Source organism: Rhinoraja longicauda, chromosome 28 (assembly GCF_053455715.1).
Source record: "Rhinoraja longicauda isolate Sanriku21f chromosome 28, sRhiLon1.1, whole genome shotgun sequence".
In the NCBI taxonomy this organism is placed as follows: domain Eukaryota; kingdom Metazoa; phylum Chordata; class Chondrichthyes; order Rajiformes; family Arhynchobatidae; genus Rhinoraja; species Rhinoraja longicauda.
In genome coordinates, this window is record NC_135980.1 from 9992760 (window position 1) to 10014365 (window position 21606).

The 21606-nt window shown below is 42.2% G+C and overlaps 1 protein-coding gene across 1 annotated transcript; it reads right to left on the reverse strand.

The window, feature by feature from the left end:
* Nucleotides 1-3732: 3732 nt before the first annotated feature.
* On the reverse strand, nt 3733-19944 carry LOC144607229 (ATP synthase F(1) complex subunit delta, mitochondrial-like). Its single transcript, XM_078423911.1, has 5 exons — nt 19712-19944; nt 17107-17260; nt 15686-15774; nt 9038-9172; nt 3733-3837 (listed from the first exon to the last, which is right to left on the reverse strand). The coding sequence occupies exons 1-4, from the start codon at nt 19931-19933 to the stop codon at nt 9050-9052; spliced, it is 588 nt and encodes a 195-aa protein (XP_078280037.1). The 5' UTR covers nt 19934-19944; the 3' UTR covers nt 3733-3837; nt 9038-9049.
* Nucleotides 19945-21606: the final 1662 nt, after the last annotated feature.

A 21606-nucleotide genomic window follows, 5' to 3' on the forward strand; every position in this document is an offset into this window, starting at 1 on the left:
GTGGTAATGGAAGTTTCATTGAAATCGGTGTTATATTTTTTAAGTTATTCACATTTTAAAGTTTAAATCTATCAATAATTTTAGAATCAATAATTTCAAAATTATGCTATTAGATTCTTACCTTAAATGTTATTTTAGCATTGTGCAATTTAAACAATCATCTACTAAACTCATTATGAATATTATTGGACAACCGTGTAACAGATACTGCAATGAATATAGTTTTTAGATAATGAGTAATCAGGGTAAAGTTGAAGATAATCAGGATAAACTAAAGTTCAGTGGTCACCAGGTAATTTTTGCTTTTCCTCAGAAAAAATGATTTTTTAATTGTCCACCAACACTCTTTCCAACCAAATTCTTTCAATCTTACTAGATAAAAACGTAACTTCCCCATTCAGGTCCCCATCTTCTAATCCAAAGTTCTAAGTGGAGGTAGACAGTAGATTTTTAAATCCAACCCAATCTACACTGAAAGTGCTTAGAAGTAATCAATATTAAGACATTTTCTAGTCTTGCGAAGGTCTTAAGATAATACTATGTGTAACCGTGTACAAGTCTTATTCATTCCCCTTTGGTTCCATTGGTAGATATGTACAATCTTTCATCATCAATCCTCATTGCTCCAAACAACCATGTCAAAGTGCATGACATGGGCAAATGTGTATGTACAATTTGCCACAGTGGAAAGACAATTGCAAAAGGACAATACTCCTTCTGTTGAAATTGGCTTTCTCCTTCAGTATGGTGGAAGGGCAATACTGTTCAGTTTTAAGACATTGAATATTTTTAGGGGGCTATAAAATATTCTTCTACTGATCATATCCTTTCAAAATTGTGACTGGTGGAGAAAAGAGTATTGTGCATCAAGGATGATGCTGCTTTCCACTTGCAGATAAGCATGGAAGCATATTGTTCTGGAAAAATGAATACTTGCCTATTTCTGACCTATCTGTTGAGTTGTTTTGAGTCAGAGTCATAGAGCATGGAAACGGGCCTTTCAGTCCAACTTGCCCAAACCGATCATGTAACTGAGTAGTTCCGTTTGCCTATGTCTGTCCCATATTCCTCTAAACCTCTCCTATCCATGTACTTGTTCAAATGTATTTTAAACATTGTCATTTTACCTGCATCCATTGTTTCCTCTGGCAGCACATTCCATATAGCCACCACCCTCCGTGTAAAGAAATTGCATCTCTGGTCTCTTTTAAATCTTTCTCCTCACACATTTAACCTATGATGTCTAACACTGGTTCCTAGTTTAAAAAAAACATATGACCATTCATCTTATCTATACCTCTCATGATTTTGTGTACCTAGGAGCTCACCCTTTCTATTCCCGAAGTGATTTAATTGATCTCAACTGCCTATACTGTGCCTCCTTTATTCCTATCTAGAACCTCAATATCCCTTGGCAACCAGGGTTCCATAAACCTGCTCACCTTGCCCTTCACTCTAACAAGAACATGCAGTCTCCAAACTCTCCTAATCCAAAATTTAAAAGCCTCTCCTTGCCAGACACCTCTTTCCCTGTAAACAGCCTTCGCCAGTTAACATATAGTTCCTGTCAGATACATTCAAAATTGGACTAAAGAACTTTAACATCTGGACCAGTCTTATCATTTTCCATAACTATTTAACAACTAACAGTCTACCTGCTTACAAACAGCTGACAAAACAACATTACATATTACAACACTCAAATCTTTAGTTACTGCTTTTGGCCTTCTGCCAGATCTTCACCCAAGGCATACCTGCGACATATACCAAAAATAAGTTGGTTCCAGAAATTTAAATTAGAGCTTATAGCATTAATTTCCCTTCTTAACTGAAGATTCATATCTTTGTGATTAATTCAAATCCAGTCCCAAGCTTTATTTCATTTAGTTTCCATTGCTCATGATCCCTTTAATCAAGTTAGTGGCAGGTTGGGGATTTTGACTGTGGTTGGATATTGAGGAAGAACACAAAGTGCTGGAGTAACTCAGCAGGTCAGGTAGCAATTCTGGACGACTAGGACAGGCAATGTTTTCAGGCTGAAGTAGGGTCCCAAGCCAAAACATCCCCTATCCATGGTCTCCAGAGATGCTGCCTGACATGCTGAGTTTTTCCAGCACTTGTGTGACTTCAGCACCTGCAGTTCCTTCTGTCTACAGGGTATTGAAGAAGTTTGAGCTATGGAAGTCACATTATACATTGAGAGATAATAGAGACCAGTTAGTGGCGCAGCTGGTAAAGCTGCTGCCTCACAGCACCAAAGATCTGGATACGATCCTGACCATGTGTGCTGCCTGTGTGGAGTTTGCACGTTCTCTCTGTGACAACATAGGTTTCCTGCTGGTGCTCTGGTTTCCTTCCATATTTCAGAGGTGTGGGTTTGTAGCTTTAATTGGCTTCTGTAAATTGGCCCTAGTGTGTAGAGTGTGTGAGAAAGTGGGACAACATAGAACTAGTGTGAACGGGTGATCGATGGTCAGCATGGACTCTGTGGGCTGAGGAGCCAGTTTCCATGTTGTATCTCTAAACTAAACTTTGATATTTTGTCCAAAGATTAGCCCCAGATCAGGAGCTAAATGCATGTTCAAAAGAGGATGTTAAAATTGCTACTGGTTACACCCAACCACGGAAGTCAGTGTATACCCCAAACATCAGATAAGCCTTCTCAGGCATCATGATTCAATAACACACCCAAAACTGGCTGCTCCTCCAAAGAAAGTATTTTAATTAAGTAGTTTACTTTATTTCAACTTCAATACTTTGTTAGTATTGTGGTTTTTGATTTTTTGGAAAATGTTTTTAATGAATGGTTTAAAATATCTCTATCAGTAACATTTAAAAACAAATTTCACGTTTTGAACAGTGAACAGCTGCCAAAAGAAGCCAGGGTGTCAGTAATACACCATTAGAAGCCAAGCCACATCTTGGAGCACACGCCAACTCATGGGACACTCCATATGGAATCAGGTTACTCACCCTTTCACTCAGAAAACTTTCCCCTTTTAAACAGAACCTTAATAGCAGATGCTGAAATTTTGAAGAAGAAACAGTGCTGGAGGAACTCACTGAGTCAAGCAGCATTTCCGGAGGGAATGGAATGGTGACGTTTTGGATTCAGACCCTTCTTCAGACTGATGGAAGTTGAGGAAGTGAGATTGCTGGAAGAGAGATGGGAGTGGCACAACGCCCAGAAAATGTTAGGTAAATACAGGCGATTGGAAGAGAGTGGAGGGTGATTGGAAGATAGTTGAAGTAAGTGATAAAGGCTAGAGGTAAAAAGAAAACACAGGTGTCTGATAAGGAACCAACCTCTGTCCATTCCTTCAACACATGCTGCATAACCCACTGAGTTCCTCTATAACTGTGGTTCCACCTTTTAAGTCTCAGTTTAACCAAATTCAGAACAAAGATGTTGCATGTGGCTTACAGCTTAACCATTGAGCAACTGAATATTTTAAGACTGATATGTAATTTTTCAATTTTTGGGGTCTGAAGGGTCTCGACCCAAAACGTCACCCATTCCTTCGCTCCAGAGACGCTGCCTGTCCCGCTGAGTTACTCCAGCATTTTGTGTTCTTCCTCAATATCCAACCACAGTCAAAATCCCCACCTGTAATTTTTCAATGCAGCTAAGCAGTCGTGCTGACTGAGGCAGATTCATTACTGCAGTGACAAATGCCTCTGCCTTAGCTGTGATTTAAAAAAATTGTTTTCAGGAGGAAAAAAGCAAACAAATTCATTTTCATATATTTATTCTGATAAATTCAGCCCATTTAACTGTACAAAGTAGGGTCGTCTTCCCAAATGATGGTCGAAACGTCTCACGACATACTCCACATCCTGCCAAAATAAAGAGACATCCATGAGGAGGATTAAACATGTGGAGGCAGTTAAAAACAAATGCTAATCTGGTACCAAGCACTGAACCTGATGAATGCTGTACCTTGATGTAAACAATGTATCCATACTTGCTTTTTGGGGTTGAATGCTTAGAACATGTTCTGAGAGATTATCATGTTGTAATAGAAGAACTGTCCACTTAAACTTCCTGTGTTTCATTAAACACTTCAGAATAGGGAGTCAAATGCAGAAAATGCACCACATACTCCATGGTCAAAACATCGACAAAAGACCTCATCAGCGCTGGGATTGTCACCCAGTCCTGGGAAATATGCTTGTATCATGTAGAGAGAACACTGAAGAAATAGTTTACAAATTAAGCTAATCCTGATATAATCAGCACGGAGCTACTCAAAATGGCAACCATCTTGTCCCAAGCACATCCTAAAACAGCATTGCTCTTAAACGAAAGGGACACTGTTCACTGCTTCTAGCATACTGTTTTTGCTTTCATAAACAGATTCATACAACTATGTCAAAATTCAATTTAAAACTTTTAGATTAGACTTCAGGGGTCAAAATTTAAACGTAATGAAATGTTATTGCTCTTGAATTACCCTTTCATTTTGAATCGACAAAAAGATGATATTTTGTTTATAATGCTGACGTTAAATTATTTGGAGGCATAATGTAATAATATGGTTTACGATTTCCTTCAAGGCATAGAGCAATCTTACAAATAGAAAGTATCCGATGGTGACAAAGATACATTACCAGGCCCCCATCAAAATCACATCGCTGAGTAGGGGGCTTTTTAACACTAAACAGACCCCATACATTTAAACTGTGTCAATCCAGCTGGTGGGCCATTTCCGATTGCCTGATAACTTCGACGTGCTCATGCAAATCACACTGCCACAAAGTCAGAGTTTAAACCAACGTAATTTATTTGATGACACTCTAATCAAATAAATTACACCATTACAATCAGCTAATTAAGCAGCTTATTAGGCGGGAGCTAATAAACATTCATGGAAAATTAACTCGATTTTTGTAAGTTGAAGAAGGACACCAAGTGCTGGAGTAATTCAGGCGGCATCTCTGGAGAACATGGGTAGGTCACTTTTCAACCAGAGGTCAAAGTGAGAGGAGATCTAACTGAGACGCACAATTTGGAGACGGCTTGTCATCACAGAAGCACTCAGTGGAGAAGGTAGAGGTTGAGGTCACTTGCAGAGATGAGAAGTTTGCTTATTCAGAGGTATTAACATTTTTTTTGGAATGGAAATACATCTTCAATGAAAAGACAGATTTGTTTGATACCAAGAAAATCAAGGAATATGGGCACCAGCCAGGAAAGGGTCATGGTACAGCAAGGGAACATAAGAAGTGGGGGCTTAGGTGGGCCACAAGGTAATGCGGTGAACATCATCTGGCGAATCTGATGTCAAACCATCAGGTTTTGCAAATAGCTGACCATCAAAGCTTAATGGAATTCATCATTCCCTATCATCACTAAATATTACCTGTTCCTGAAGGAGAAATTAAACCTTTCAATTTAACGAGTACAAACCGGCATTGTAAACCAGTTGGGCAAGCTGCCCAAGTAGGAAAAATAACAAGTGGGTTAGAAGGAACTGCAGATGCTGGTTTATACTGAAGATGGACTTCAGTATAATGCTGGAGTAACTCATCATCTCTGGAGAAAAGGAACAGGTGACTTTTCAGGGCAAGGGTCTATTCCTTTTCTCCATAGATGCTGCCTGATCTGCTGAGTTACTCCTGTATTTTGTGTCCATCTTCAGGAAAAGTAGCATATTTTTCTTGCTAAACAGGAAAGGTTATATCACTAGTCAACATAAACAGTGTTTATAAGGAAAAAGATAGTTACAAATTGCAGTCCTTGCTGTTGATATGCCTCAAAAGCATGAATATTCCTTTGAGCACGAGGGGTATAGGTTTACATTTGCAATCCAGCTTTTGTTGAAAGCATTCTTCCGGTGTCAGCAGTGCAGATTATGTTAAACCCCACAGCACTGCTCAAAAAGCACAAACTGTGATCACTATTTTTCACTGAAACTGCAGTATGAGACGCAGGAAACATGGAAAGCCACGTCTGCGAAACTTTGCTGGTGAAGCACTTTTTAGACCCACAGACAAGAAAATATGTCTTTCTTGTGATTCAGTGGAACATACTTGCTTAAATTTGCAAAACAAAGTACATAATTAAAGGTCAATTTAAAGAGACTTCTTCCTGAAGTTTATTCACTAAAATGTTATACAGAAACTCAAATCATAACCACTTTTCTGTATGCATGGTCACTAACAAGCAGAAATATACTATATTAGGCCAACTTAAGTGTCACTGGCAAATAAAAGTCTACAACTATGAGAAAGCTGTGTTGAGTTAGATCTCACCTCAACCTCCGCCAGCATTGCATTCTTGCTGGCTCCAAATTAAAACATTTGCAAGTGGCGCTGTATAGTGTTTTCTTCAGGTTTATTTAATAATAAACTTGGTTCGATCAAAGAAACATAAAAAAACTACTAGTGGAGCCTTCTATTAACTCAATTTCACATTAGTTATACAGCTCTAAAGTAAATACATGAATACCCAGTTTTACAGGAACCTTTAACTCTTACCTTTCTTGTTCATGGCTCAGAACCATAAATAACTTATGAAAAAAGGAATTTATCATTTTAAAATAAAACCTCACTATGGATATATACAATTTTGAGAGATTGGATACTATTGCTCCATAAAATACAACAATGACGGCTACATCAAAAATGACACTTAGCAATGTCAACATAATGACAAATTATTACTGGAAATGTTCTGTTTTACTGTTTTGGAATTGGTTTCTGTTCATATACCCTCACTCTTTCCACTGCCCTTATAAATTGACTGACAAACAGTTCCATACTTGTGGGAGTCTTGCCGAGCAAAGTCACTCTGCGACAATAAATCTACACTGTAATTATGCGCAATGGAGCAACTTTGTTTATAAACTCATTTTATCTCCACACCCATGCAAATTTAAACATTATTGTGAAGAAAACCTAGGTCTGTAAAAGTGATGAACCTCTTTTCCGGCCTCAAAATTTCCCATTGCTTTAGAAACAAGGACTAGTTGCCTTGCTGCTTGCTCTATTGTCCCACAGATAACTACTGAACCCTGCCGTAGTTTTCTAAATTTTAAGAATTAATAATAAGTATTTCTGGTCAATTAAACAGATACGACTATCTATACTAAGTTCAACTTCGCTCCACACAATGGATTTCCATCAGCAACCTCAAAAGTGTTGAGATGAGAAGCATGACTTTTTTATCCTTTTGGTTCAACACTGAAACCAAATTCCATTTACAACGACCGTCTGAGTGTAGTGAAATTAATCGCAGTCCAAGATCACTATCATATAGAAGGCAAGTGTCCAGAGAACAAAGTGTATCACCTAGCGGCTAAACACCAGCAGTGCAACCACACCATGCAGCAGTTGCTGAAAACGGCAAAAGCACAATGAAAATAAATTGTAGATGACCTTTCAAGGCTCAGCAGGTGCAAGATGATGTTCAGGGATTATCTCTGCCAAGCTAATTTTGGATGAATACTTGCATAAGATCGTCTAAGTCATGAAGCACCCAAGATGTTTACTCTGATCACTGCCCAATGACCATTCCCCCTTAGCCCATACCAGCTGCACCACCACTCCTACCCCAATACTTCATCCTTTCTGGCTAAAAGTGCTCACTCCAAATCAGCTAAACCTTGTATGAAATCTAATAAAGCTCTACCCACACCTCCTCCTGAAAACAAAACATGCAGATCTTCAAAATGCAAGGGGGAAAAAAACACAATTTTCTCTCATTTGTCAAAAACTTGAGTCCTAATCGACAGTAAAATCTCAGAAGCTTCAAGGCAGTTTCTCTCTTCACAAGGAAGATGCAATAATAAACGTTAAAACATAAACACATTTAATTATGATTGAAGCATTACGATAAAAAGACCAAAACTGAAAACTGCTGAAGCAAATACTGCTTCAAACTCTTTGGGAACATAAACTGTTTTCTCCACATTTTAAAAGGATTCCATTGAACTTGGGGTATGGCGAAGACAGTAGAATGATTAAAACCAGCAAAGCAGCAAACGAGCATCAAAATTTGGTTAGAATCATACTTATGACAGAAGATGATGAGTGCAGTACAACGGCACATATAAACATTATGTGAGTTAATGTAATGATTACTGGAGCAAGCTTTTCTAGCCAGAAAGAATGGAGTATTGGGGGAGGAGAGATGGTGCAGCTGGTATAGAATAAGGGGCATTGGTCACTTGAAGTACATCATTGGTCCTTCATTGTCACTGGGTCCAAATTCTGGAACTCCCAGCCCAACAGCACTGAAGTGGCATTTTCATCAGTAGGACTGCAACAGTTCAAGGTGGCAGCTCTCAAGAGCAATTAGGATGTGTCGTCATAAATGCTGCACTTTCCAGTGACACCCACATCTTGAAAATGGAAGGAAAAAGTATCTTTATCTCTTTAGTTTTTTTTTTAGTTTAGAGACAGCGCGGAAACAGGCCCTCCGGCCCACCGAGTCCACCCGGACCCAATAGCCATATACTTAAATCATCCTGCACACACTAGGGACAATTTACAATTTTACCAAAGCAAATTAACCTACACACATCCTTTGGAATGTGGGAAGAAACCGGAGCACCCAGAGAAAACCCATGCAGTCACGGGGAGAATGTACAAACTCCATACAGACAGCACCCGTAGTCAGGATCGAACCCGGGTCTCTGGCACTGTAAGGCAGCAGCTCTACCGCCGCACCACTGTGCCGCCCAACATTTGTGTTGGTTCCCTTACTGCCTGCCTCAGACCCTTTGTTCTTCAGCTGTTTCAGTGGTGACGGTCATGGACATTGAAGGTCACCCCCCCACACACACACACAGTGCATTCTGCTTCCTAGCTACTTTGAGTGCTGGAGGAGTCTTGAAACATCATAAGTGAGTACAATAGGTGTTATCGTACAATAGATGGTTATCCTACCTGACACAAAACTTAATGGGCAAAAGCTGTGTGGTTATACAATTTTAACAATATTTTAAAAAATCCGAAACTTGACCAACAGGTTAGGACCAACAAATCCAATGAAGCTTACTGAATTCAAGTACAATGTCAATTAAGTTCTTACCCAAAGGTCAAGCTATTCCAGTGCTTTTATGATTGCTTCATTGGCTTCTATACTAATTAATGCTTCCGCCCGTTCCACCTCGTTAGTGGCAGATGAAAGTTCAGCGTTAGCCTTATTCAGGTTGTCCTTTGCAGCCTGCAACAACAATTCAAAAACATTAACTTCTCCATATCCACTCTGCTGAAGGATTTTGCTGCAAATTGTATTTGGGAGAAGACATCTGGAGAACATATAAGTAAAAAATCGATTTAATTTTCATTCGTCTTGACAGAATAAAAAAAAAATAGAAGTAAAGTTACGGTTTGTGTGGGAAGGAACTGCAGATGCTGGTTCAAGCCAAAGATAGACACAAAAAGCAGGAGTGACTCAGCAGGTTGGAGAGCATCTCTGGAGAAAAAGAATAGGTGACGTTTCAGGGCGAGACCCTTTTATGGCTTTCATACAATACTTGCTACACCTACTATTATCTTAAAACTTGGTCCAACAATCTGTCCAGTTGGGTTACCCAGACGATTACCACCAAAATATATCTTCTTACATCATGGCTACAAAATTATTTTTTTGTTAACTATTTTGTGAAACATGCAACCCTTAAAAGACATTATAATAACTTTGCAATCATTGTACAGTTCTCATCCAATCCAGTGCTTTTAAACCAAACATTTTGAACTCCATAGATCCTTCCTGCTAATTTTCTCCAATGGTGCCTTGTAATACTGACTTTTAAACATTTGTGTAAAGCACAGTGGGGCATTTTTAATATTATTGTTCATGGTATTGAGATAACAATTATATTGTGATCACAATGATAGAGAATCAGCTATGACTGTGCTGGATGGAAGAGCAAGCTTGAAGGGCTGAATTACTTTTCCTGTTCCTGTATTTAAGGAGAGCAGGAAATAGGCTTTATTATTAAGGGGCGTGGCTGTGTTCTGCAGCTGCGGCTCACCGGCAGTCTCTCCGTTTTTTTTTGTTGTGTTTTTTAGTCAATGTTGATGTTAAATGTACGTTTTGTTTTATTTTTAATTCTGTGTATGTAGGGGGGTGGTGGGGGGGTTGGGGGAAACCTTTTTTAAAATCTCCTCCTCAACGGAGATGCGACCTTTACCGTGTCGTATCTCCGTTCGCGCTACGGCCTAACATCGTGGAGTCGGCGGCCTCCAGCTGGGATCGACCTCGAAGACTCCGGTCGCAGGGCCTGGACTTACCATCTCGGAGGCTTCGGCCGTGGGCCCTGCAGACCGCAACATCTGGAGTTCGCAGGTCCCTGGCTGGCGACCGGCTTTTGGGAGCTCCAGCCGTAGCAGCTTCGACCGCCCCGAAGCACGAGGCACGATCAACCCGCCCGCAGGCCCTTCATCACCCTGCGTGGCTCGGCCGTAGCACTTTACATCGCCCGGTGGGGGCTCAGGACTCTCATCGCCCTGCGTGGCTCGGCCGCGGCATTTTCCATCGCCCGGTGGGGGCTCAGGACTTTCATCGGCCTGCTCGGCTCGACCCTGGGACTTTCCATCGCCCAGTGGGGGCTTCAAGGGGTTGGGAGCCTCGATCGCCTCGTGGCGCCACGGGAGAAGAACGAGGAGGAGATAAGACTTTGCCTTCCATCACAGTGAGGGTATGCCTAGAGCAATCACTGTGATGGCTGTTTTGTGTAAAAAATTGTATCTGTGTGTCTTGTGTTCTTTAATGTCTACTGCCGGACCCTGACGTGAGAGGACGCTGGCGTTGATTATTCGCCGCTTTTCCGTCAGGATAGTTTGGATAGTTTGTCTGTTTGTCTGTTTGTTTCTATGTTAATTGTATTTGTAAAGCGCTTTGTGCATGTGTTAAGGCGCTATATAAAATAAATATATTATTATTATTATTATTATTATTCTATCCACTATTCCATCCAGTCAGTGATATAGGACCCTCCTGCCTCAACTTGCACAAGAAAGGAAGAAGTAAACTACAAACTACAATTAATAATTTCAGGATCTCAAAAGAAAAGGTGGTTACAAATATGTCAATTCCTAATATACAAAATTCAATTGTCAGCATTTCATTAAAGGATGTTTTAGCCCACTTAATTCAGTTGTCCAGTGTTTAAAAATACATTAAATTAATCAAATTTTCCAAATTCAAAGGTCTAAGTTTTCCTCGAGTCATACAATTGTACAGCAAGGAAACAGGCCCTTCGGCCCACCATGTCCATGCCAACATAGCTGGCATACTGAGCTAGTCCCATTTGTCTGCATTTGGTACATATTCTTCTAACCCTTCCCTTCCATTTAGGTCAGGCAGCAGCCCTGGAGAAAAGGAATAGGTGACGTTACAGTCGAGACCCTCCTTTAGACCCGACCCGAAACATCACCTATTCCTTTTCTCCAGAGATGCCTCCTGACCCGCTGAGTTACTCCAGCTTTTTGTGTCTATCTTCAGTGTAGACCAGCATATGCAGTTCCTTCCTACACAAATAAATTTGTGTGTTTAGCTTTTGCTTCATAAAAGCAAAAACACTAGTTCCATTTTCAGAAAAGAGAGAACAATTAGTTTTTTTATAATCTTGAGTCACCGAACCAATACATTCTAAGCCAGCATAGAACTGGCTAAGATCTCAGCAGCACAATTTTGGCAGTCATCCATGAAGGGTAGTCGAGTAAATCCCTACCAAGTCGCTCAAATAAATTGCCACTTGAAGGCATCAAAAATAGGACATCAAATTTTCTAATTACCATCTTTTATTAAAGTAGTTTATCCAATAAAACAAATTTGGAGGTTGACATAATTATTGCCTATAATACTGATTTGTAGCAATATTTTAAATGCCTGTCTCTGCTTTATTGGTAGTCTGAAACAGTTCTATCTGAACATTATTTTCCCAGTAAAAAAAACTGCTATGGAACCTCACCATGATTAACAGATCAGTAAAGCTGGTTTGAATTCAATGAGAAATGCAATCAATCCATTGTAAATCTTTGGAATTTTCTGTGCTTGAGGATTGTGGAAGTCCAGCAATTATACTCAAGAGTGAGGTTGGTAATAGTCTTGGCATCACAAGATACAAGGAAAGAGAAGGGAACTAAGTGATATACCAGCTGATTCATGATCTTTTAAAATAATAGAAAATGCTTGAGATTGTACAGCCTACAGGTACTGCTACTTCACATTTTGAAGATGTTCAGCAAATTTTTGAAACATCAACTTAGTCAACATGTCAAAATACTAATGCGTAATAGTGGAGGCAGGGACTTGGTGGGGGGGGGCGAGTGGAGGAAAATGGGGTGGACTCCTACTTATTTGTCTAAGAACTACCTCATATGTATATTAAATAGACTAGGAAATGTCTTTTAGCACAATATAACTGCAGGCTGTAGAACATTTTTGTAGATGGGCTATTGCATGCTAGCCAATCGTAGTGCTTGTTAGTAGTAGTCCCGCCTAGTATGTGCTTTATAATATTAAGAACTCGCCTACGTCAGGCAGTAGATGTAGCACCTCGGAGCTGTAATGTACTGCAGGTTCTATGATGTAAGTGCTTCAATAAAATGATGCGTTGTATCTTAGCGTGTACTTAAGCACTTTATTACATGGTGTCAGAGTCAACTCGGACCTACTCCTCTGCGTTTATCGGGTTTTATTTTCTTTATTTTGTTTGTGCCTGTTATCTCCATTATGGCTAATTTGTGTCGTCGCCCAGACCCTCTGATCTTTGATTTAGACATTGCTGAACGTTGGCGTCTTTTCGAGCGTGACTACACTCATTATGCTCGCATAGTTCATCGCAATGACCCTCTTGATGTGCGTGCATCTGTTTTGCTCAATCTTGCGGGTCCTGAGGCTATGAACCGAGCTGACAACTTTGTTTTTGCTCCAGCTGTTTTGGGTGACAACGGTCAGGTCCTCGTTCCTGCCGAGACTATAGATGACCCTGCGGTTCTACTCAATAAATTCAGAGAACTGTGTGATATGCCTTCCAACCATATAATTGAAAGAACAAAGTTCTATGCTCGTTTGCAGCAGGCTGATGAACCGATTGAACAATTTATTAGCGACCTCAGGCACATGGCTGCGCGCTGTCGATTTGGTGAGTTGCGGGACGAACTTGTTCGAGATAAGCATGACTGATAGCAAACTGAGAGCTGAGCTGCTTCGCAACACTGAGTTGACCCTAGACCAGGCTATACACTCCTGCCATATTTCAGAGATTACTGCTTCCCATGCTGTTCCTGTCCCTTTCAGCCCACGCCAGCAACATAACGTTAATCTTACAGACTTCTCCTCCCGCATAACATCTAACGCGCCTGCTACTCGCTGTCTAAATTGTAACTATTTTCATGCGAAGGGTCGTCAATTCTGTGTTGCTTACGGAAAGGCTTGCAATTTCTGTAAAAAGTTGAACCATTTCGCTAGATGCTGTCGTTCCCGTGTGACTACTAATGTTCCAAGGACAAGTTTGCACCTGCTTCAACAGGAATTCGCTGATACCGACTCCCAGGAGCCTGAGTTATCGTCCCCGCGCTCTGCTCAGTCAGTGCAGATAACAGCTCCGCTATTCACTCCCTCCTCCCTTCGTCTAACAAGCTACTTGACCTTGAAGTAACTGTGTTCGTAAATAACAGGCCTCTACTCGCCACGGTAGACACGGGCGCAAAGGTCAACGTCATATCATTAACGGAGTTCAACAAAATTCGCAATGCCGAACGTATAGATAAAGCCTCCTCAACGCTTCTGGCTTATGGAGGAGAGATCCTGCACCCACTTGGAAAAACTCATTTAAAGTGCACTGTTGAGCAGACCCGCACCCTGCCGTTTTACATTGTGAAATCAAATTCAGAGACGTACATGGCTCCCCTGCACGTATTCAGTCTGACAACAGCAGGCAATTCATCAGCCAAGCATTTAAGAACTTTGCTAAATATTGGGACTTCCAACAAATTACCAGCAGCCCCGAATTCCCGCAGTCCATTGGGCCCGCCGAACGCGCCGTCCGGAGTGCAAAACAACTCATGGAACGAGCTTACCTTGCCAAATCCAACGTATACCTGGACTTACTCAATCTACGGAACATTGCACAGGATCCTGTCCTAGGCTCGCCAGCCCAGCGACTAATGTCTCGCCAAACCCGTGCTCCCCTGCCTGTCTCCCAGCAGCTACTCAAGCCGCAAGTTCGGTCCCCGCCCGTGGTGCAGAAGCAACTACAACGTCAACGTGGCACACAGAAGCGGTTCTTCGACACGTCCAGTAAGCCACTCACACTTGCACGTGGACAAGTGGTTCGTCTGCAAACCGACAAGGGCCATGCACGACTGGGACACATTTACGGCCCTACCAAGGAGCCACGTTCATACCTGGTCGAAGTGGACGGGGTCATCTACAGACGCAACCGTCAACACATCCTTCCGGTGAAGGAACCGCGTTCTGCGATTCAGAGTCCTGACGCCCCGCATCTCGTGTTCGCTCCCACCGTTGATTCACCACCAACCATTGTTCCTGCCGCGGGTTCCCCGCGTCGGTCGGTGCCTGGCGCGCCCATGTCATCTCCCACTAGTCCTGTCAAGTCGCCTGTTGTGTCCCCACTCTCCTCCCCCGTCTGTTCTCCTGCGAAAGGAGGTGAGGCGGTTTCTTACCGCACGAGGGCCGGACGGGTTTGTAGGCCACCCGTTAGATATGGCGATTTTGTGTAACTTTGCTCGTATATTCTTCACATTTTGTTTCATTGCTAAGCTACCGTTGTTCCTTTATTTCTACAAGAAGAGATGTAGATGGCCTATTGCATGCTAGTCAATCGTAGTGCTTGTTAGTAGTAGTCCCGCCTAGTGTGTCCTTTATAATTTTAAGAACTCGCCTACGTCAGGCAGTAGATGTAGCAGCTCGGAGTTGTAATGTACTGCAGGTCCTATGACGTAAGTGCTTCAATAAAATAATGCGTTGTATCTTAGCGTGTACTTAAGCATTTTATTACAATTTTCATCTGCCAGAGAATAGGAAACTAAGCTAGTGAGATCTGGAAAGAATTATTTCGTAGTACATTAAATTGGCGTTGATGGCTCATTCTTTTGCCTAGTATGCTACTTTTGCTAGTTGAGCCAGCGTGTTCCCAAATGAAAGTCTAGTTTAACATAATTGTGCCATCTTTGCTAAAATCAAAACAACATACTATTTTAGAAGTCCAATAATGCAGGCATTAGCCAACAATCCTACATCACACAAAAGATTCAAGACCAAAACATAGCACAATCTTAAAATGTTGCTTTACCAATTAGAACTTAAGAAATAGAAGTAGGCTATTTAGCTGATATTTGATCTCAGCCCAACTGAGAGACTAAAGTCATTACCATCTCTCGCGATAGTAATTCGGCCCACATGTTACAAATAATGTGGCCTGATTGTGTTCCCATCAATTGTGTACTACCCATTTATCATTATGGAACCACGTTTATAACAGAACTACCTTACTACAGGGTAACTTGCAAGTTCACTTTGAGCGTCAACACATCCAAATTCCTCACTATTTAAGAATGTGCTACATTTATATTTTTGCTGCCAAAGTAGATGAGCATTTGTATTAATCTGCCATGTCCTTGTAATACCCAAAGCACATTGCTTCCTCCTCAAAATTCACACTGACTCTCAGCACCAGACCATCCAGTATTGAGGTATACTTACAGTGACATCCAAATTCTCCAGGACTGCTGCCTCTTCAGCTAACAGCTGAACCGAGGAGTCTGCATTCACTGTCACGGAACCACTGCTCACTGGAAAAAAATAAACAAGTTCAGTGCAGTGTGCAACAACCAATGACTGATATTATTTTTAATGTATTTATTCACAAAATGCTGGAGTAACTCAACAGGTCAGGCAGCATCTCAGGAGAGAAGGAATGGGTGACGTTTCGGGTCGAGACCCTTCTTCAGTCTCCAGCATTTTGTGAATAAATACCTTCGATTTGTACCAGCATCTGCAGTTATTTTCTTATTTTTAATGTAATTTTCTTTCTGTTTTTCTGGTCATTAAGCCTATTGCCTTCAGTATTGAGTATGGATTGCCTTACACACGTAAGTATTTTGTTTGTACCATCTATATATTATTAAAACGCTCATTAATAATATTAAAATTGCGTATCTTTTTTTTCATCAACTGCGTGCGCAGTTGGGGGAGGGCCTTGTGGCCGCTCTCCTGCTGCTGGCCGCTGCGATGGCCACCCAGGGCCGCGGTGAGTGGCTCCCTCTCCCCTTTCCTCTCCGGCCCCCGGGGGAGACTCACCAGCCGCCACAGCCTCGGATATACCCTGGGATCTTGCTGTGCGCTTTTGGAGTGGGGGAGGGGAGGGTGCTAGGCCAATGCAGGAGAGGTTTGGACCCAGCGGGTCCACGGGTTGTCTAGTTATTCTTAAATGTGCCATTTAGAACAGCATTTTACACTGCCATTCAATCATTCATGATTATAACAAGCTCATCATGAACTACTTCTGCAAGAAATATGCAAGAAAATATGCAAGAAATATTCTCCTATTAAACCTCAATATTACCACCAGAATGGTATATGCTCCCAAAATCATAAAACTAAAATTATAAACCAAAATACAATGTATGACAAATAACAAATTATCAAAATCAACACAGATGCAATAACACCCTCTATCCATTTAGTCTCTCTAGCTTCTGCCTAATAATGCTGTACGTTCATCTCCCACAATTTAGTGCACCCCCACCCAAAAGGACCAGAATTATCTCCATTCATAGTTGCCTTGCTTTAAGGAGTTGTGATTACTGTCGCTCTCCCACTGAATCGCCAGTCAGGTTCTCATCTCCCTTCCTAATGATGTGAATAAGTCATTATACCATGTCTAGCATTACATGCTTACAAAGCTAAATTATTACTTTACAAAAAAAGCATCAATCCAATGATACAAAACATACACATTTCTCGCTGTGATTCAAAATACAGCAAAAAAATCGTTTTATTACAAACGACCATCAAATGCCACTAATTTATGCAATTGACAGCAGTAACGGTAAAATAATTAGATATTAGTTCTGAAATTTCCATTTTTAACTTATTTCTACCATAAAGTCACGTTAACCTACCAAAATATTTTGTCTGACCATCCTCTTCATCGATGACTGTGACAATTCCGGGTTTTAGCACCTGAAGCGTGGGCACATGAGCTGGTAGAATACCAAAGCTTCCAGTCAGTGTCGGAACATCTACTTGCTTAACACTCGCTTCATTATAGAATACCTGACAAAAGAAGCATATTAAAAGTTTTTTTTAAAAATCACATTCCAGCAAGCTTTCTCACAAAGTCAAAACCTTTGTAACAGTCATTCTTTTTAAACTTTATAGGCTCATTTATTGCCCATCGCGAAACGTCAACGGTGGTGAGCTACCGCAGCGACACAGCTGGTAGAGTTGCGGTCTCACAGCACCAGAGACCAGAGTTCCATCCTCACCTCGTGACTACACTGGTGTAAAATCTTGCACATTTCTCTTGTGACCCCGTGGATTTCCTCGTGCTCCGGTTCCTTCCCACCTCCCAAAGATATGCGAGTTTCTAGGTTGACCGGCATCTGTAAATTACCCCTAGTGTGCAGGTAGTGGATAAGAGAGCGGGATAACATAGAACTGGTGTGAATGGGTGATTGATGGTTGGCGTGGACCCCATGGCCTGTTTCCAAGCTGTCTATCGAAACTAAACTAAACACTGCAGGCTTTCTGGTGAAGGCACTTCCAAAGTGCAGTTAGGTAGGGAGTTCCGAGATTTAGACCCACTGATGAAAGATATTTCCAAATTGGAAGAATGAACTTGGGAGGAACCTGTAAGTGGTGGTGGTCTCTCACACCACAGCCCTTGATGTTATTGGTGGGACATGGTTTTGAGAATTGCCGATAATCCAGCCTAGATTAAATGCAGTGGTTGCAAATGATGCATACTGCAGCCCTGGTGCATTAGTGGCGGAGGGAATGAATGGTGAGGGTGGTGTGTGGGTTGTCAGTTATTTGCATTCACCACAAGGGGTCTAATGCATTGGCAACAAAGGTAGAGATAGAATCATTTATTCACAAAATGCTGGAGTAACTCAGCAGGTCAGGCAGCATCTCGGGAGAGAAGGAATGGGTGACGTTTCGGGTCGAGACCCTTCCTCAGACTGAGGAAGGGTCTCGACCCGAAACGTCACCCATTCCTTCTCTCCCGAGATGCTGCCTGACCTGCTGAGTTACTCCAGCATTTTGTGAATAAATACCTTCGATTTGTACCAGCATCTGCAGTTATTTTCGTACACTAGAAATAGAATCAAGTCATTTGACGAAAATAATTATTGAATGGATTGGTTAAGGCAAAAGAAAAAGATTGTAATGGAAAGCTTGGTAAACATGTACAGCAGATACAAATGAAATATTCAAATTGAATTTCAAATTTAAATTTAAGGATAAAATTCAAAATACTGAGTATATCAGGCAAGAGAAGGGAAACAGAAAACACTGATTAAAATGTGCAAGGTCCACCCAGGGTAGATTGGAAGATCAGGAATTCACCCCATCATATAAGAGGACTGTTCCAAGAGTCTAATACAGTGGCGAAAAAGCTGTTCTACATATGAATTCACCTGCTTAAGTTTCCACCACCATGCCTGGCAGCACATTCCAGGCACCCTTCACCATCTCTGTAAAAAACCTGCTGCCCCCACCCAGATCTCCTTTAAACTTTGCTCCTTTCAGCTCAAAGTTATGTCCTAGATTATTTGACATTTTCACCCTGGAATAAAGGTTGTGACTGTCTACCTTGTGTGATTTCATGCTGTCATATCTCTGCCTGACAAGAGAGGGGAGAAGCGGAAAATGACTAGAGTGTACATAGTCCTTGATGATGTTGGTAACTTTCTCAAGACAGCATGAAGTGTAGATGGAATCAACGGAAGGAGGGCTGGTCTTTGTGATGGAATACCTCCGAGCAACGCATCGGATCCAGTGTACAAAATAAACCTATCAATATTCAGGGTATCAAGTACAAGAGCCAGGAAGTCATATTGCAGCTTTATGGGACTTTAGTTAGACTGCATTTGGAGTATCGTCTGCAGCTCTGGTCCCCCATTACACGAGGATGTGAATGCTTTGGAAAGGGTGCAGAATGCTGCCTGGATTAACAGGTATTAGCTATAAGGAGTTTGGACAAACTTGGATTGCTTCCTCTGAAGCATAGGTTGTGGGGGAGACCTGATATAAGTGTATGAGAGGTATAGATTGGGTAGACAGTCAGAACCTTTTATCTACGATGAAAATGCCAGACTAGAGAGCATAGTTTCAAGGTGAGAGGGGCAAAGTTTAAAGGTGATGTGTGTGGGAATTTTTTTTTTTTTAAGAGGGTGGTAGAACACCCTGCCATCTGTGGAGGTGAAGATACAATAGTGGGATTTAAGAGTCTTTTGGATGGGCACATGGATATGCACGGAATGGAGGGATGTGGATCATTTGCAGACAGAAGAGATTAGTTCAACATGTCTCCATATTCAGCCCAGACATTGTGGTTCGAATGGCCGGGTCCTATGCTGCAGGTCCGGGGTCAGACGCTGGGATAGGCCGAGGTCCGGTGTCAGCCCAGGCCGAGGCCCGCCGCTGTGACAGGCTGAGGCTCGGGCTAGGCCGAGCGAGGTCAGCCGCCGGGATAGGCCGAGGCCCGAGCCTTGGCCTTACCTGAGTCGGAGAAGCAAAGGTGAAGGACATCCTGAAGACGGCGGCCGAAGCCGGTGCCGCCTCGGCATAGCCCCTGGCAAGCACTGCCCGAGCCAAAGGCAGGGCACCGGGTCGGAGTATGGTGCAGATCCTGACGGCGAACATGCCCGCAACTTCCCGTCCCAGTCCGGCAGCTCCAGCAAGGACAAGCCAACACCCAGCCCGCACCGCGGCCGCACGCATGCGCTCACCGACCGTTACCACACCTCCGCCCCTCAAAGAACTACATCACCCAACTTGCATAGCGGCCGCACGCATGCGCTTACCGATCCAATGGGAACTATAATATAAGAAAATAACTGCAGATGCTGGTACAAATCGAAGGTATTTATTCACAAAATGCTGGAGTAACTCAGCAGGTACGGCAGCATCTCAGGAGAGAAGGAATGGGTGACGTCTCGGGTCGAGACCCTTCTTCAGAAAATGGGAACTACATCTCCCAGCCTGCATAGCGGCCGCACGCATGCGCTAACCGACCCACACTCTTCGGCCCAATGAGAACGACGTCACCTAGCATAGCACGCATGCGCTCATCAGCCTCTGTGCCAATGAGAACTACATTTCCCAGAATGCAGCGCGGGGCACTCTGCCGCAAATTCCGCGACGCCTACTGTGTCTCTCCCTCCACCGAGGCTGCTCGACCTGCTGAGTGTTTCGAGCAAATTCTGTTAATATTTGAATATTCCCAAGGGTTTCGATAACTTTGAATCATTTAGAGTAGTATCTCCTCATTGAGATGATCAGAAATCGACCAGTTGGTGCATTGTAGTCGTACCAACTTTTGTATTTGAGTCAGTTTAATGAGCTCAAACGTAACCTCAGAGACTGCACCTCAGCACTATGCTTAAAATAGCCACACCATGCTGGAGAAACTCACTGGGTCAGTTAGCATCTTTGGAGAAAATGGATGGGTGACGTTTCATGTTGGCACCCTTCAGACAGCCTATATAACTGGGAAATGCATGGCTTCTCTCCACACAGGACTGGGCCATTGCAATGGTGTGGAAAGGACATCAATTTGGCAGTAAGTGGAGTTTGCTCATTCCTGTGTGCTCTGGGAATTTTCAAGTGCACACAACCTACACGAGACGTTTTGCAGCAGTTCAGAAAGGTGGTTCATGATCATGTACTGAAGGCCATGACTGTGAAGACCAGTGGAACATTGAATAAATAAGGTCCTGAGAGTTTGCAAGCCACAAGTGGCATTTGGTGTCGCACGTATGCCATCCTCTGATACTAAGTTCCATGTCATCAGGTGCTGATGCGAACTGATGCCTTCGGCCAAGGGTGAGTTTTGATACCTAACCGTATGTCCAAGTTTGGAGTTAGAAACCAGGTCATAAAGACTTAGTCGTTTTCAGACATTATTAGAGACTTAAGGTCGAACCCGGCGATTTATTATGTTGCTCCTCTTGTTCCATTCTGTCCCTCACTGCCTCTTGATGTCTCTTCTGCTACTCACTCCCTCTCAATGTCTCCTTGCGTCGTTCCTTCCTTGACCATGCTGTGACTTGTTTGCTTACTCCCCTTGGCATGATCTAAAAATTATAGAAATATCAGGATGTATATTTTTATAAATTCTAAATAAAAACCTACTTACTAATGAACACGAAAGCATTAGATCAAAATGGCATTTTTCTTCTTGAAATAAAATAAACCTCAAAGAAAAAGTTTATTTAGTACCTGTCACTTTCTGTTTGCTTTCTTTCTCATTGATCCTCACACATCCAGTTATTTATAACAGTATAACAGAACTTTATTGTCATTCGGTATAAAATACCGAACGAAATTTCAGCAGTCACAAGACACAGCAAAAAAGAAAAGAACACAGGACACACGACCCCAACACAAACCCC

Coding starts and splice junctions, on each gene's coding strand:
- LOC144607229 (XM_078423911.1), bottom strand. CDS start 19,933: ATGCGTGCGGCCGCGGTGCGGGCTGGGTGTTGGCTTGTCCTTGCTGGA. Junction 17,261..19,711: donor CCTTTGCTTCTCCGACTCAG/GTAAGGCCAAGG, acceptor TTCTTTTGTCAG/GTATTCTATAATGAAGCGAG. Junction 15,775..17,106: donor TGGTCAGACAAAATATTTTG/GTAGGTTAACGT, acceptor ATTTTTTTCCAG/TGAGCAGTGGTTCCGTGACA.